This window comes from Melospiza melodia, chromosome 6 (genome assembly GCF_035770615.1).
Source record: "Melospiza melodia melodia isolate bMelMel2 chromosome 6, bMelMel2.pri, whole genome shotgun sequence".
NCBI lineage: Eukaryota > Metazoa > Chordata > Aves > Passeriformes > Passerellidae > Melospiza > Melospiza melodia.
The window spans coordinates 4818335-4834949 of record NC_086199.1 but is presented as its reverse complement, the minus strand read 5'-3'; the positions used below and the strand labels follow the sequence as shown (position 1 = coordinate 4834949).

Genomic DNA, 16615 nt, shown 5'->3' with positions numbered 1-16615 from the left:
ATTGGCCGCCGCGCTGCGCGCACGGGGGTGACGTCACCATACGCTACGTTAAATTATGTGTAATGAGAATATTCTCCAGAGCGCCCGGCTAGCTCAGTCGGTAGAGCATGGGACTCTTAATCCCAGGGTCGTGGGTTCGAGCCCCACGTTGGGCGCATTAGTTTTGAACTTCTTAAAACGTTCCAGGCGGGAAACGCCGACTCCTGAGGGAAAACCCTCGGTAAATATCTATGAAAATCAGTTTTTGTAAGTGACCTGCATGCAACAATGGCATGTGAATACCAAAATAGAATCCGTGAGGAGCTGGGTAGTGACCACTAAACACCGGATCCCATAACACTTTATTTTTTAAATAGACAATGCAGAAAACAGATGCTCATCAAGTAGGAACTCTGGGCTCCCCCACAGATAAAAGAGGAATTACAGAGATACCTGGATAAGGAACGGAGCTGGAAATGTAACAAGAGCCAGGGTGGGATTCTCCATCTGGGATGTGGCAACCCTGGTTAAACACAGGAACTACAGGAGAGTAGCCCCAGGGGAAGGGAGCTGGGGGTTTTAGGGCAGCAGGAAATTCACCCCTGTGAGTGCGTGGGGCCCTGGCACAGGGTGCCCAGAGCAGCTGCGGCTGCTCCTGGATCCCTGGCAGTGCCCAAGGCCAGGCTGGATGGGGCTTGGAGCAGCCTGGGATAGTGGAAGGTGTCCCTGCCCATGGCAGGGGTGGAACTGGGTAAGGTTTAAGGTCCCTTCCAACCCAACCATTCTGGGATTCTGTGGTTTGTGTTGGTCCATTACTGAACAGGATCTCCAGGGAAGTGCTCCCAGCCAGCCAGAGCTCAAGGAGCATCTGCACAATGCTCTCAGCCATGGGATTTACTGCATGTACTCCTGCAAGGAGCAGGGAGTTGCACTCCAGGAGCCTCAGGGCTCCCTTCTGACTTGAGACAATCTGATTCCACCAAAAGGGAGAGGGAATGAGACAAAGCCACTTTCCCCAGGGAGATGCAGACCACAACGGGCTCATGAATATTCCAAAATCCTCCTCCAGTCAGGACTCACCTGGAGCTGTCTGCAATTGGCCAAACCAGGCTGCTGGAATGAGGAACCTCAGAGGGAAATCCTCCAGTCACTGCAGGGGTTTGTGTCTGTCACTGTCCTCCTGCTAAACCAGGCAGACACTGTCAGTTTGTCTGCTGGGAGGATCCACAGATCCCACAGCTGTGCCAGGGACAGAACTACAACAGCCAGGGTGAAAACCCAGCCATTTCTACACCATTACACATTTAGGGTGTGATCTCTGAGGGCACACCATTAAGAGTGTTTCTCACTCCTTCAATGAAATAAAAATCTGCCTCAGCAGGTCCTGGGACTCTGCACTTGACCCAGCAGGAAATGGGAGTTAGGAATTCTGTCCCTGCCATGTGGAACAGAAGCAGCTGAGGCTGTCAGTGATGCAGAAAGCCCACAGGAGGAGATGTGAGTGGGCAGCAGGAGGATGAGGTGGCAGAACACGCCAGGAGAGGTCCCAGGGTACGTGCACAGAGCAGCACAGAAATACCCCTGAAAAGGAAGGGCTAAGAATATCCTGAATTTCCTCAGCTGCAGTCTGCTGCAGTTCAGGAAAATGACATCATTGCACCACCACAGGCTCTGTAGGAGTTCCAGCTCCTGAGAAGGGAAGGAGCTCCCAGCTCCATGGGACTTGTGCTGATGGCAAATTCCTCTCTCAGGAAGCTCTGCTTCAGCTCTTATTGAGGTAAAATAAAACCTGCACCCCAAATTTCCCAGATTGTGACTGAAAATGAGGAGCACAGCCCAGGCTGCATGCTCTGTACACCTCTCTGTGCCTGGCAACAAGACTCTGCCTGTTTATCCAGCCTGGAGATGATCCCTGAAACACCAACCTCACCCCACAGCTATAAAAACTAACAGCACCTGTTAAGGCAAAACACAATGACAAAGCCATGCAGGAGTTACTGGAGTGCTGCAGCACATTCCCTGTGCCAGGGTTCACCAGAAGAGGATTTATTTAAATATCTGTTTGACTTGCAGAGTCGTGCTTCAGGCACAGAGCAGGTGGGCAGCAGGCAGCAGGGGGAGATCTGTCACAAAAAGCATGTTTGTGCCAATGAAAGGCTTCACCACCCCAAAAAATGTTATGTTTATCTTCCCAAATTTGAGACAAAAATTGCTCTTCAGAGTAGGATTTACACCTCAGTCACCGTGAGTCAAGTATGACTTCAAACCTGTTTATAATTCATTTATAATCTTACACTGCTGGAATTTTTCTTGGAGGTTTTAGCTCAGCACTATGAGAGGATTACAGGCAGAAGAGTTCTCTACTAAAACTCTTAAAACAAGGGAAATAATGTTCCACTACCCTTGCTAAACAGCCCCAAACCATTTCTTCACATGTGACTCAAGGGTAGAATATTTTAATACAGAAGTTGGCACTAAAAATTCCCACAGATGTTTCCCTAGTGCTGTTCATTCTTCTCAACATGCTTGAAATAAAATATCTTAAACCAAATTCTCTCAGCAATGCCATTTACTATACAGATAAATAATAAACAACTCAGTAGGGAACAGCTCGTGAGGGGACAGAATTTCTCCAAAACAAGACAAAAGAGCAGAGGAGCTGCCAGAGTTAAGTCTGTAAACTATAACTGGACAGGATTTTAAATAGTGTTAGTGCCTATACCCTGACAACACCCACACTGTTCATATTTAATAGTGTTACACACAAATTCATGAACAAAAACCAAAGCACATGGATGCAGCTGAAAGGAGGCAGAATCCTTGTGTGGAATTTAAGTGCTTATTTTTCTGTGGAAAAAGCTCTTTTCATCAGGGGTGGGGGTGCTTTCCCAACATCAAACATCATTTCCAGGGGGGGGTTGTTGAGGCAGCACCAGTCGGGAATGCGGCCGGTCTGGCTGTAATACTCCTTGGACACAGAGCGGCTCCCAAGGATGTCCTGGAGAGCTCCAAAAATTGCTCCTGCCAAAGAAAAAAAAAAAAAATCTGCATTAATTCCATCGAGAATTTCTCTTTCTGCTTCTTCCCATCAAGAATCTTAACTGGGATATTTCAGCTCTGCCCCTAAATTTAAAGGGGTGAATGGATATTGCTGCTTTCCTTCGCAGCAGCCCAGCTAGCCCCAAACTGCTTTATTTATATCCCTGGAAATTAACTGAGAACAAGGAATCATCTGCTCTCTGCTGACAGCAAACCTGGCCTGGCTGACCCACTTCTTAAAACAAAGTTGGTATTTGAAACACTTCAACCAAACCCCATTGTGTTCAGGGCAATTTTTACCCCCAAAAAGTTGCACCACAAATTCCCACCAGCTGTGAGAAGATCCAGCCCACAGCAGCTGACCAGGGAAGAAAAGCACCACAGAATTTGGTGCACATAAATTGTTCTGGTTTGTTAACCCTAAATATACAAGGTTTTATTCACAAATCCCACTTGGAAGGGTTTTTTTTCACCCCCTCTTCCCAGCTGTTCCCATTCTTACCTCCCAGCCAGGCCACACAGTTGGATTTGGCAGGGGGAGTGTGAATCCTGAAGGTTTTGGTGGCAAGAGCTTCCTTGTACTTGGGTTTCTCCACCAGGTGTCTGATCTCAGCCATGAGCCTGTGCAGGAAGCCCGGCAGCATTGCAGTGCCCCCGATCACCACCAGGTTCTCTGCCAGTTGTTTCCTGGTGTCTATGGGGCACTAATGCACACAGGGACACAAAAAAACCAAAATAAATCAAACTGCCTGAGCTGGAAGCCATTCAGAGGTCTCTCAGAAAGTCAGCCCATTTCTATGCCCACCATATTTAGCTGGCAAATAACCAACATAACAAGAGAAATGCAAAGGAAATGCCTGGAGGTGCAGAGGTGAAGGCTCCAGGCACAGAACTTCTTAAACAATTTGTTTTCATAAAGAATTCTAATTGAAATGTTTGTCATATCAGCCAAGTCCATGGCTCTCCAATAAATTGCATCTCAGCAAACTTATTTAAATGGCATCAATAGCTACAGGGAGCCAACTTTAATTAACATATATACACCACCACATAATGAAAATTTCCATTTATAGTGGTTTTCTAATGCATTTTTTTTTCCTAAATATAATAAGAAGTGAAGCATTTGTATACACCAAGAAAATATTCTGCACTAAATTTAATCTACTGCCTGCAATAAAGATGTCCAAATTAATTTTCTTCTAGCAAAGGTAAACCAGCAGCCTGCAGGACTCCAAGTCTGGAGTCATTTTTAACTGCAGGTTGTCTAAGGCTGGAGGCATTCCCTAAACTGTTTCTAATATAAAAGTACCTGAACCAGTGAATCCAAGATCAAAGTGGCAACAGATGTCTCCTCATTATCCTGCTCAAAGAGGATTTCCACCACGGAGTCTCTGTGGCACAGACAGAGGGGAGTGAGTGCTAATGAGCAGCAGAACACACTGGGCTGGACTGGGCACAGCAGAGCTGCAGGTAACTCCAGCCCTCTGCTCCAACATTTGTCACTCCTGTCACACAGCAGTGCCAGCAGGGAGGGGACAATCATGGGCTCCTTGGGACAGCCATGGAATCTTTGGAAAAGAGCTTTAAGGTCATCACATTCAGCCCTCAACCCAGCATCAGCACCTTGTTCACCCCTAAGCCACGTCCCCAAGTGCCACATCCACACTTGGTGTGTTTTGCACACCTCCAGGGATGGTGACTCCACCACTGCCCTGGGCAGTCCCAGTGCTTTACAACCTTCCAGTGAAGACATTCTCCCCAACACCCCACCTAAACCTCCCCACGTCAACCTGAGACCCTTCACTCTTGTCCTGTCCCTTGTTCCCTGGCTGCATCCTCCTGGCAGGAGCTGCAGAGTGAGGTTTCCTCTGAGCCTCCTTTTGTCCAGGTTCAAATGCCCTGTTCATATCACTAAACCTATCCCTCTTATCAGGCTTTGATACACATTTCTCTTCCCCCATCCTGCCAACCTCTCTGTTCTCAGCCTCTCTTGGGGCTCTGGAGAAGCCACCCCCTCCCCTGGTGGGTTTGCACTGTGCCCAGCATACAGCTTTCACTTTAGAGGCATTAAAAGCATATGCAAGTGTCTCATTAAAATCCAATTTTATGAAAACTTATGTGTGATGGTGTTCACAGGGGTCTGAGGATGAGGGAAGAGGCAAGAATGTTGAAACTCCATGTTTCAGAAGGCTGATTTATTATTTTATGATATATATTCTATTAAGACTATACTAAAATAATAGAAGAAAGGATTTCATCAGAAGGCTGGCTAAGAATAGAAAAGGAATGATAACAAAGGTTTGTGGCTGACTGAGACAGTCTGGACAGTTGGGCTGTGATTGGCCATTAATTAGAAACAACCACATGAGACCAATCCCCCTGTTGCATTCCACAGCAGCAGATAATCAATGTTTACATTTTGTTCCTGAGGCCTCTCAGCTTCTCAGGAGGAAAAATCCTAAAAAAAGGATTTTTTCAGAAAATATCATAGCTACATTTATGTGCTTTTAGAGTTGAAATATATCCTTGTAATGACAAATACTCTGCCATGGCATTTCTCACCTGATGGGCCCAACTACATGGAGAATCTTTTCTCCATCCAAGGGATAGTCCACGTCTGGAGGTGGTGAGGGACGCTGGAACACAACCAAACTTGTATTATTATTATTATTTCAGAGCACCAAAAGCTGCAGCCACCTCAAAGGAGCAGGAAGAGCTTCCTCCTCCACTCACCTGAGCACTGCCATCAAGGTTGAACTTGGCTGCCTGGATTTTCAGCCCCCGCTGGAGATCACTGACAAAGCAAGTGCGGACTGAGCAGAGGGGAAGGAACAGAGGGGCAGAGTGAGGCCCTGGATCCTTTCATCACCAGCAAAACCAACAATTTTCTTAATTTAGAGAAGAACACACACTCCAGGCCCTTGCTGGTCCAAGATATTATCAAATAAATGCCAAGAGAAGCAGTCTCTCCTCTCCAGCAGAGTTCAGGTGCTCTCTAGATCACAAGTTAAACAAAGCTGACACTAAAATCATGTTGGAAATCCTGCCTGTCCTTTCTCACACAAGATTTAAAGCCAGAGGGATGCTCCTAATGGTGCCTCAAGGTGCCAGGGGCTGTATCCTGCCTTCACTGCAGCCTTGGCACCACAGCTTCAAATGAGGCATTGCTCATTTCCTAAACAAACTCCTGCCATGCAACATTTTCCTTCCTGCAACTCTTCAACACCCTGAGAACTCCAGAGGGGTTTTCTGCTTCCAGACAACACTGACAGAGCCCAGCCTCATTTGTATCCCAGCTGCCACTGTTATTGTACACTTCATTATTGCATTTGGCACAGGTGAGGACCTTCCCCATGACCTGCTGTCACAAAGGAACAACCCTTCAACACAGACAGCAACAATTTCATCCCCAGCCTGGGGTCTGTGCTTCCAAAAGACTGCACAGAAAACACAACTCATCAGAAAAAGTGTGCGAGTCCAGGAATCAGAAAAGCAACTTCCATTTCACAAAGCACCAGCTGCATTTATTTTGCATTTGACTGAAGGATTTCTTCCTAATTTGACCCAAGGGATACATACTAGTTACAGTTTTCTTGAAAACACATCTTTTTCTCTCTGTTGCACATGGAACAATCACATAGGAATTCACCCAAGTTCTCCCAAAGAAAGAATCTACTTTTTCTGGTGTAGTAAATGTAGTTCTTGTCTCCTCTTGCCTGCCTGAACACCCCAAAACATCTTTATAAATACTTTTTTTTTTTTGAAAAATTGACTTTAAAGCAAACTGAGCCTTTCTAGTTAATCTATAAACAACACTACACAACAGTGCAATCCTCTTTCTGTGCCCACCTATCAAATATATCTAAAAGTTGCAACTCAACAACACAGAGGTTAAAGTGAAAGAGGAATTCAAAACCTGGTTTTGGTTTTGCTTTCAAAGAGGAAGAACAACACAAGTTCATCTAAGGTAATAAATATAGCAGAGAAGACAAATAAATTCCTAAATGTAAAATATTTTTAATTCCTAAATGTAAAATATTGCACACTTGTTATTATCACACTCCACTATAGAGATATACAAAGCAAACAAATTTACCTTTTATATCCTCTACTATGTCTTCTGGGACTGAACCTGAAATAAGAAAAAAAAAAAACTTAGTTTCGTTCTTAAATTCTCTTCCTGCTTAAAAAAAACTTTTGTTCTAAGATTGAATTACATTTAATAGATTAAACTTTCACTCTGACAGCAGCTTTCAAAGATTTCCAAAGCAGAGAAGATATTAAGAACAGAAATAAGTTTGTCTTTGCTCAAAACAGACTGAAAAATTACTGCAGAACTTTTATCTCAGCTTTTATTCAAAACTGCTGGGAGAAAAGGCTTGTCATAAAAATAATACACTTGTGAAATTACAGAATCACTGGGTTGGAAGAGACCTTCAGGATCATGGAGTCCAACCCAGCCCAAACAGCTCACCCCTGGCACCCAGTGCCACATCCAGGCTTTGTTAAACTCACCCAGGGATGGGGACTGCACCACCTCCCTGGGCAGCCATTCCAGAACTTTCTCACCCTTTCTGTAAAACACTTTTCCCTGATATCCACCCTGTATTTCCCTTGGTGCAGCCTGAGGCTGTGTGCTCTGGGTGTGTCAGTGCTGCTGCAGACAGAGCCCAGCCCCAGCTGAGCACAGGCACCTTTCAGGGGCTGTGCAGAGTGATGGGGGCAGCCCTGAGTCTCCTTTTCTCCAGGCTGAGCACCCCCAGCTCCCTCAGGGCTTCCTCACAGGGTTTGTGTTCCCAGCCCCTCTCCAGCCTCGCTGTCCCCTCTGGACATGTTCCATTGTCCCAATGTCCTTCCCAAAGTGAGGGCCCAGAGCTGGGCACAGCACTCCAGGTGTGGCCTCAAGTGCTGAGTACAGGGGAACAACAACCTCCTGCTCCAGGCCAGGATGCCAAGACAGAACTCATGCAGGCAGGCCACAGCAGACACAGTGAATCCTGAACCCATTTTACTTTCTGTTCCCAGCACAGATTGCCCACCCCAGTCCTTACCCATCACAGAGGGAAGGCTTTGTCCCTTGGCCAGTCCTGTGTCCACCGTGCACTGCTCCAGCAGCTGATACTCCAGCTCCCTGAAACAGAGAGAGATCCATGCACCCAGGGACAGGATTCATTCCTTGCAGTTACATCCTTGTAAATATAATCCTAAGGACACCCCATTCCCACAGATTTTACCACATCAGCTACAGCTGCACAGTTTTAATTTAAAAAATTTACAGCACGATGTTACAGCAAGTTATGATTTAGAAAAGGAATTTTTGCTCATGGTCAAAGAGGAACTTTGACAAGTAAATAATTTGTAATCTGGAATGGGTAACTATGAACTTACTTGTGGATGGCCTTTCCTCCCAGGGGAAGGGAACCCCAGCAACTCAGGATTGGAATTCCCTCATAGATCTACAGGAAATTCAGGAAAATCTCTTTTTCATTAGATTTCAATCTGCTGGAATAAAATGCCTTTTCCCTTCTACAATCCCTTGCATCTGCCACCTTCTAACTGCTTTTGTCCAAAGTGAATTTCTAATCAATAAAAATCTCATGTTTCATGGCAGCCCCACTGAAAAGAAAGGATACAGGCAGCACCAAGCTTTCTGCATATCCACAGTCCAGCACCATGGCAGAGTTGATCCCCAGTGTCAGGAGAGACATCAGGTGGCTTGGAGCAAACAAAACAGAAGGTACCTACACAAATAACAAAAGCAAAGTTGACAGAAGGGGGGAAAAAGGAAACAAAAAAGAAACAAAGCACTGATGCCTTTCCTGAATGACATTTTAAAAGCAAAACCAAAACAACTTGAATTATTCCAGTAGTAATCTAATGAACAAATACAACAGGATTCCAGATTCTGTGTCCATCTTCTTTGTGGTGCACACCAGGTACTTCAGTAATGATGGATTGCAAGAAAAGCAAGTGTTGGCTATAAAACTCATGTCCACTTTCTTATTGTTATTGAAAAAAATGAAAGAAGCTGAAATACAGCCACTTCAAAAGCTGTAAAAACTTGAAGATGTGAATAAAAGAGCTAAAAAATCCATAAAAGTGTGCTTTATTATAAACACTGCTGCATCCAAACAGAAGAGGCTGTTTGAAACATTCTCATAAAAACAATGTGGAAACTCAAGTTGAAATTACATGAGAATTATTCCTTCTCCCAGAATTCCATCGATCAAGTTTTCTAGAAAGCAACAGTTCCATTAAAAGAACACTTTGAAGTGTGAATTAAATGAGAAATTTCAATAAATCCTGCACTTACAGGAACCATACTGACCCTTAACCCAGAGCCAGAAGGCAAAATATTGACCCTGAATTAATAAACCACTCTTTGCACCAAGCAGAAAAATAGAAACCAGAGAGAATTCAATTTCTATCAGTATTACCTGGCTTCTCAACATGTTACAAAGTCTCTCCATCAAAATATGACTGAATACCTGAGCCATTTTCAATAAACCATGTTGCATGGGATGTGCTCTAGCTGAGACATTTTATTGCTGCAAAAGGGATTAGGAAATAAACCTCCAAAAACCAACTTAAATCTTTCAGCAAGGTGAAGTGATCAGAAAATTTTACCAATAGTAAGAAAGAATTATACAGGAGTTTGAGCTTAGTTGGTAACTGTGCTGTGGAAGGACAGTGAAGTCAAACTGGTTTCATTAATTTTATAGAAAAACCTTGAACTTTCTTCTGTCTGAACTGAAGAAGCATGGAGTCACCTTTTAAAACATTTTATGTTACAACAACACAAGAATTAGGTTCAGACTTTTCACAGCATCCTTGACTGGTTGGGTGGGATGGAACCTTAAGGACCATCCAGTTCCACCTTTCACTGTCCCAGCCTGGCCTTGGACACCTCCAGGGCAGCCACAGGTTTTATTACCCACAACTTTTCTTCACAAAGGCTGATTAGGCAGAGCACTATTTGATTTCAGGTAAGTTCATCTCCAAATGAGCTCAGCCACGTGCTGGGCAGATATTGACTGTGGCAGAAATCAGGAGATTTGCTGACAGGGCACTAAGAAGTGTTTAAATAGAAATCCTGGCTGCAGGCAGGGCTCAATGGGGATTATTGGATCTGTCTGGGACAGTGCACTGTGAGCTGTGTTATCCACAAGGCAGGGAAACCTTGCAGAGCCTTGTTAATTGCTGTTGCTGCTTTGTGGCCTCATGAAGAGTCAGAAAGGAACAAAATGGTCTTCAATTCAACTTCCATGCCCTACTTCCTCACACCATCATCTGAATTTTCTTTTTTATGCCTCTCACTCTTTTGCCACTATTTCCATTTTTATTTCCCACATCTGGTACTGACAGCAAAATTCTTCCTGGCAAGTGGAGCAAATGTGCAAATTTCTGTGCAGGACTCACCTCAAAATGCTTGAAAAGGACCCTGGTGAGGGTGTCCCTGAAGTGTGAGGGGCACAGCACTGACTCTATGATCACAACACGCCTGTCCCTGGGATTCACCAGCAGGTGCCTAAAAACAGACAAAGATGTGAAAAATAAAATTGGGAAGTTTAAGTAGATATCATGAGATCTGTTCTACAGTCATATTCCATTTTCCTCAAAAATCCTAAAGATTTGCACTTAGATACATTTGCTACAGCAGACCCAAAGATTTTCACTAATCTAAAAACCTCAGTGCTTTCCTAAAAGGAAGTCAGGGAATTCATGATACATTTCTAAATCAATATAAAATAACACAAGAATAAGACATCAATGGCTTGTCCAGTGTCATAAAGCACATAAGAATGATGATACTCTGATGTTCTGATTTCAGTGGAAGAGGATGAAATTGTCCAGATTGCAATTGCAAAGTGTTGGTCCAGGACAGGAGAAGAAAACAACCCAGCCCACAGCAGATCTGAGGCACAGAAATTAAATCCTGGTTTCCCTGTGATGGTTTTCACTGTGGAAAAATATGGATTGGAAGCAAAGAGAAAAGACCAAGCCCAATTTCATTATTCACTAAGGGTACTAACAACAGAATAAAGGGATGTACTGCTGAGGTAAAAACATTCCACAGGTAAAGATTCCTCCTTCCAAACCACTGTGGGGAGAGTGTCCCGTTCTTGGCTGTTTTAATGACCTGGAAAGGCTCGGGATGGCCTTGGACAGCCCACGCTCCAAAGGACAAAAAGAGTCTTCAGGTTTTTTCTCATTCTTCAGTGTTTATTAGTTTTTATCTACAAGATTTTCTCTCAGCCCAACAGAGGTCTGCACAGCAGCCAGCCATGAGCACACTGAGCGCCCCCGGGGCGGTCACTTGTCTTTATACCCAAAACTACGTATAAGATATTTACCTATTTCCCCCAATACCTTTCTGTGGGATCTCAGCACCTCAGAACAGAGGTGCAGAGTGGCCGAGACCACCCCTGGGGGGCTCGGGAGTCCTGGAATGTTGCCAGAAGTGTCTGGTGGCTGGACTTTGATCCTGCACAGGAGACGACACCTGTATGAGGATGGGAGGATTTCACTGGGTGAATGGTGAAGGGATAAGTTAATTAGAGTGTAAAACACAGGGTTTAGGATTTCTGTACAGGCGGGTCTGAAGAAGTAAGATGGAGGAATTGGGGCGCGTCCTCTTCTTCTTCTTCTTCTTGGCCTCCATCTTCTGTGGTGATGTTGGCACTTTGGGATTGGTTATTACTAAAAGTGCACTGGTTAATAAGGGTAAAAGGTATTGGGGAAAAAGTACAAATATTGTATACGTAATTTCGAGTATAAAGATAGGTGACCGCCCCGGGGGCTCTCAGTGTGCTCATGGCTGGCTGCTGAGCAGACCTCTGTCGGGCTGAGAGAAAATCTTTTAGATAAACAATTAATAAACACCGAGACCGAGGAAAGATCAGAAGTCTCTTCTCATCCTTTGAAGCGCCGGGCTGTCCAAGGCCACCTAAACAGCCGAGAAACCGACACCTTTCACCCTTATTGACCAGTGCACTTCTAGTAAGAACCAATCCCAACGTGCCACCACCACCACAGAAGATGGAGGCCAAGAAGAAGAAGAAGAAGAACAGGACACGCCCCAATTCCTCCATCTTGTTTCTCTAGACCCCCCTGTACCGAAATTCTAAACCCTGTGTTTCACACTCTAATTAACTTATCCCTTCACCATTTATCCCAGTGAGATCCTCCCATCCTCATACAGGTGTTGTCTCCTGTGCAGGATCAAAGTCCAGCCACCAGACCCTTCTGGCAACATTCCAGGAGCTCCGAGCCCCCCAGGGGTTATCTCGGTGTCTCTGCACATCAGGACTGCTGTGCTGAGATCCCACAGGAGAGTTCTGCACTGACAGGAGCTTCAGCCCTCCCAAAATCAATGCAACTCCTGAGGGAATGCCTTCCCCTTCTCAGGCCCTTTATAAACCCCTCAGCTCAAAGGTCATTTATCAAACACCTCCTGCTTCTGCAGAGCAACTGCTGCTGCAGGACAGGAACTCTCTGGGAGATAACCTGGATCTCAGCACCACCACAGCCAGGCAGCCCCTTGCAAAGCCTTATCTCAGTGCTCTTATCAAAGCAGGCAGGGCCCATCCCCTGCTCACAGCCCTGGAAGTGCTCAGGGAAGGCCTGGAAGGTCTCTTACCTGAAATACAGCATGTGGATAAACTCCTTCAGGTAGGAATACAGCTCCTCTGTGTTGATGTTGTACTGAACCACCTTGACAGGCTGGCAAGGGAAAATACCCACAGTCAGCTCCAATGCTGAGCAGTAATTATTTATATTTCTATATAAATAATTATATAGAAATAAATAATTATTCTATATAATGATATACATTATTATAAAATATTATTATAAAATTAGCTTTATGTATTTATATAAAATAATTTTAAATATAAATATATTATATATAAAATACATTGTATATAATATATAAATACATTTATAAATCTATAAATATATATAAATATCTTTATATAAATTGTATATAAAATATATATATAAATATATATTTATAATATATATAGAATATGTATATAATATATAAATATACAATATATATTGTATACAACACATATATTTATATAAATATATAAATATACAATAATTTATACAAATCTATATGTTTATATAAATATAAATATATTTATATATTATAGAAAATATAATATAAATATAATATAAATATAATATAAATATATTATATTATAGTATGTATATTGTATATAAAAATATATTGTATAAAATATATATTTAATAATACAATATTAAATATTTAATATATATTATATATTTAAATAGTGTATATAATATATAAATATATATTAAATATTTAATATTGTAATAAAACATAAATATATAATATATAAATATTGTGTATATAATATATAAATATTTCTATTTTTATATAATATATATTTATAATGTATAAATATATATTTATAATATATAAATATCTAAATAAATATATTATATATATAAAAATATATTATATATATATGTATGTATATGTATGTCTATATATATATCCATATATTCACAGGATATATAAAGAAATATATAAAATACATAATATACATTTTATCTGAAATTATATATAAATATTCACTCCTGCCTGATTTGCTCTTTTTCCTTAAAACACCCCATAAACCCACCCTATAACTGAAATCCAGTTAATTAATGCTATTTTTTCATACAGGCAACTTAGAATTAGTTTTCCAACCTCTACTAAATGAAAAGAATTATTATTATTATTATTATTATTATTATTATTGTTGTTGTTGTTGTTGTTGTTGTTGTTGTTGTTGTTGTTGTTTATTCTCAATAAACTCCCCAAAACACAAGCTCCATGGGCACTGAGCACTGGCATCACACTTACCTGCACCTACCCACAGTTTTTAAAAGCAGCAGTTAAAATAATGAAAAATGTAATAATAAAGTTTCAGAATATTTTATTCAGGCAGTGAAAAATGGCTTGTGATGGACAGAAAAAGCATCTGCAAATTCTTTCTATGCCATAACAAACAGCATAAAACCAGCTCACCTTTGAGGCATCAGGTTTCTTGATTTCACTGGGGATGATGCACCTGGGTCCTGTTTCTCCTGCAAACCCACACCTGAAAGAAAATGTTGATTTTATTAAATTATTTGAAGTCACCACTTGACCCCCTGGGCCTGGGGACCATCACAGAGTAATGAATTAGGGAATTCTCCTACTGCAGAGAGGGGTTTTGCACACAGTTTTCCTATCCAACCACTTTAAGATCAATTTAAAGATGAGATAAATTTAAAAATTTAAATTTAAAGGTTTTGTATCTTTTTTATTGACTCTCTCAACAAAAGGATAAAAACAGCAGCAACCCCAAATCAAACTTTCCAGAAACCCACCTGGTCTTCCTCAAACACACAAGAACTCTGTACTGAAGAAAGGAAGTTAAAAGCAAAATAAATTCAAAGTTTGTTCTAGCCTCAGTGCCTGATATTTGTTTCACCCCTGTCCCTCCCAGTAACTACAAATCTCTGAGGAAAAATACAGTTTTCTGCAAAGCTGCTGGACTTGGAGCACTTTTAATGTAAAAAGTCAATGCTTGAGTGGGATTTGGCAAGTGCAAACATGTTGGATCATTTCAGAAAAATAAAATCTTGAAGCAGAATTTTGAATTTCTTGAATTCAGAATTTAATTTTCTTCTTCTGTCTCAAACAGATGCTTGTGCAGTCCCAGTGTTTTCCTTGAACTTTCAGCTGAATTTCAGCCTTATTTGCAACAGAACAAACATTTCTCATACAATTCAGCTCCTATTACTTCTATCAGAATGAAGGCTGGGAACAGATCCTAGAAACACACTATTCAGGGAAAAGGCATTTCCAAGAGAGGGTTTTATTGGATAAACAATGCCCAAGGAATAAAAGCTCACAAGCACTACAAACTTGGGAAAAGCTGTGAATCCACCCATGGGAATCACCTGTCCCCATCCATGTAGGCTCTGTTAAATCCTCCCGTTCCCAGATAACAAAGCTTTTGGCCCACGAGGTGAAATACTGAAAAAAACAGCGAGAATTCCTGCTTCAGCACTAGAGCTAAATCTTGTTTTAATCTAAACCACAACATTAAAAACGTAGGCTGTTCATTACCAGCTCCACACCACACAGATCAAGACAGAAAGGGGAAAACCTCACGTAATTATTCTTGGGATGGGAAGGGGACTTAGAAACCATCTCACTCCAACTCCTGACATGATCGGGGACACCTTCCACCATCCCAGGGTGTTCCGAGCCCTGTCCAACCTGGTCCTGGACATTTCCAGGGATCCAGGGGCAGCCACAGCTTCTCTGGGCATCCTGTGCCAGGGCCTCACGCCCTCACAGGGAATTATTTTTTCCAATATCCCATCTAAGCCTGTCCTCTGTCAGTGTGAAGCCATTCCCCATGTCCTGTCACTCCAGCTCCTTGTCCAAATCCCCCTCCAGGTCTCTCAGAGTCCCTTTAAAGCACTGGAAGGAGCTCTGAGGTCTCCCTGAATGTTTCCCTTCCGCAGACCGGACACCCCCAAATCCCGGCCTCAGCGCGGGGCACTCACTTGGTGAAGGCCTGCCCCAGGTCGATCACCACGGCGGTTTTCTCCCCGCCGCTGCCGAGCCCCTCGTACAGCGGCATCGCGGCCCGGCCTCCCTTTCTCCCTCCCTTCCTCCGTTCCCTTCCCCGCTTCCCTCCCGTTCCCCTCCCTCAGCCGCCGCTACCGGGCCCTTCCTGCTCCCGGCGCGCCGGGCTGCCCGCAGCGCCTGTCCGCCCCTCCACCGCCCCGCTGCCTCTCTTGGGCCAGCACCGCCGCTCCCGCCCCATCCTGCAGGGCTCCAGCACAGCCGGGAGCGCCGTGGTGCCGGCGGCGGGCGCGGTGCGGGGCGGGCTCCCCTCAGCTCCGCTCCGGCAGCAGTAGGGGCAGCTTGGGCAGCCGCCATGAGGGGCCGGAGGGGCGGGCCCTGCCTGAGGGCGGCGGGGGAAGCGCGGCCGGGGCTGCTCCGGCTGGAGCAAAATTGTGAAAATAACAGAATCGTTTAGGCTGGAAAAGCAGCCCAAGGTTCTCGAGTCCGTGAAAAACGCCAGTCACTTGTTTTTAAATTTTTTTAAAGTTTAGTAGTAATAAAATGGTTATAAAAATAGTAATACAATTAAAGTAATAATAATTTGGACAAATTGAATTAGGACAATATGAGATAATAAATACAAAGAGTTACGGACGTCCGGGTACCTTTTCTGGGCAGCACGATGCCGAAAAAGAACACCTGTTAACAAAGCATTAACCCTTAAAAACAATAACCTGTTGCATATTCATACACCTCATGCATGATGCATAAATTCCATTCAAACACAGGATTCTGTCTGGTCATCGTCAACTTCTTCCTTCGACTCCTATCAGCGCCTTCGAGGCGAGAAGTTCCTTTCTTCTGATAAGAGAGCAATAAATTCTTTTTCTCTGAAAGATTTAGGTGTCCTGTGGCTGCTATCTCGCTGTGAGTCCTTTCTTTGAAAAAAAAGTATCCTACATAGCATAGTTTCTATTTTAACATTTTTTTATAACCTAAAACTATATTTAACACAGT

At 43.2% G+C, this 16615-nt stretch overlaps 1 protein-coding gene and 1 non-coding gene across 2 annotated transcripts; one reads left to right on the top strand and one right to left on the bottom strand.

Annotated features, from left to right (window-relative positions):
* Positions 1 to 82: 82 nt before the first annotated feature.
* On the top strand, positions 83 to 155 carry TRNAK-CUU (transfer RNA lysine (anticodon CUU)). Its single transcript has one exon. It is a non-coding gene; the product is annotated as a tRNA-Lys (tRNA).
* A 2375-nt stretch (positions 156 to 2530) lies between these two features.
* ACTR10 (actin related protein 10) lies at positions 2531 to 15729 on the bottom strand. Its single transcript, XM_063159722.1, has 13 exons — positions 15595 to 15729; positions 14060 to 14132; positions 12659 to 12741; positions 10438 to 10546; positions 8652 to 8759; positions 8407 to 8474; positions 8070 to 8149; positions 7115 to 7150; positions 5752 to 5831; positions 5581 to 5654; positions 4328 to 4409; positions 3521 to 3722; positions 2531 to 3000 (listed from the first exon to the last, which is right to left on the bottom strand). Exons 1-13 carry the CDS (start codon positions 15669 to 15671, stop codon positions 2819 to 2821), a joined length of 1254 nt encoding a protein of 417 aa, XP_063015792.1. The 5' UTR covers positions 15672 to 15729; the 3' UTR covers positions 2531 to 2818.
* Positions 15730 to 16615: the final 886 nt, after the last annotated feature.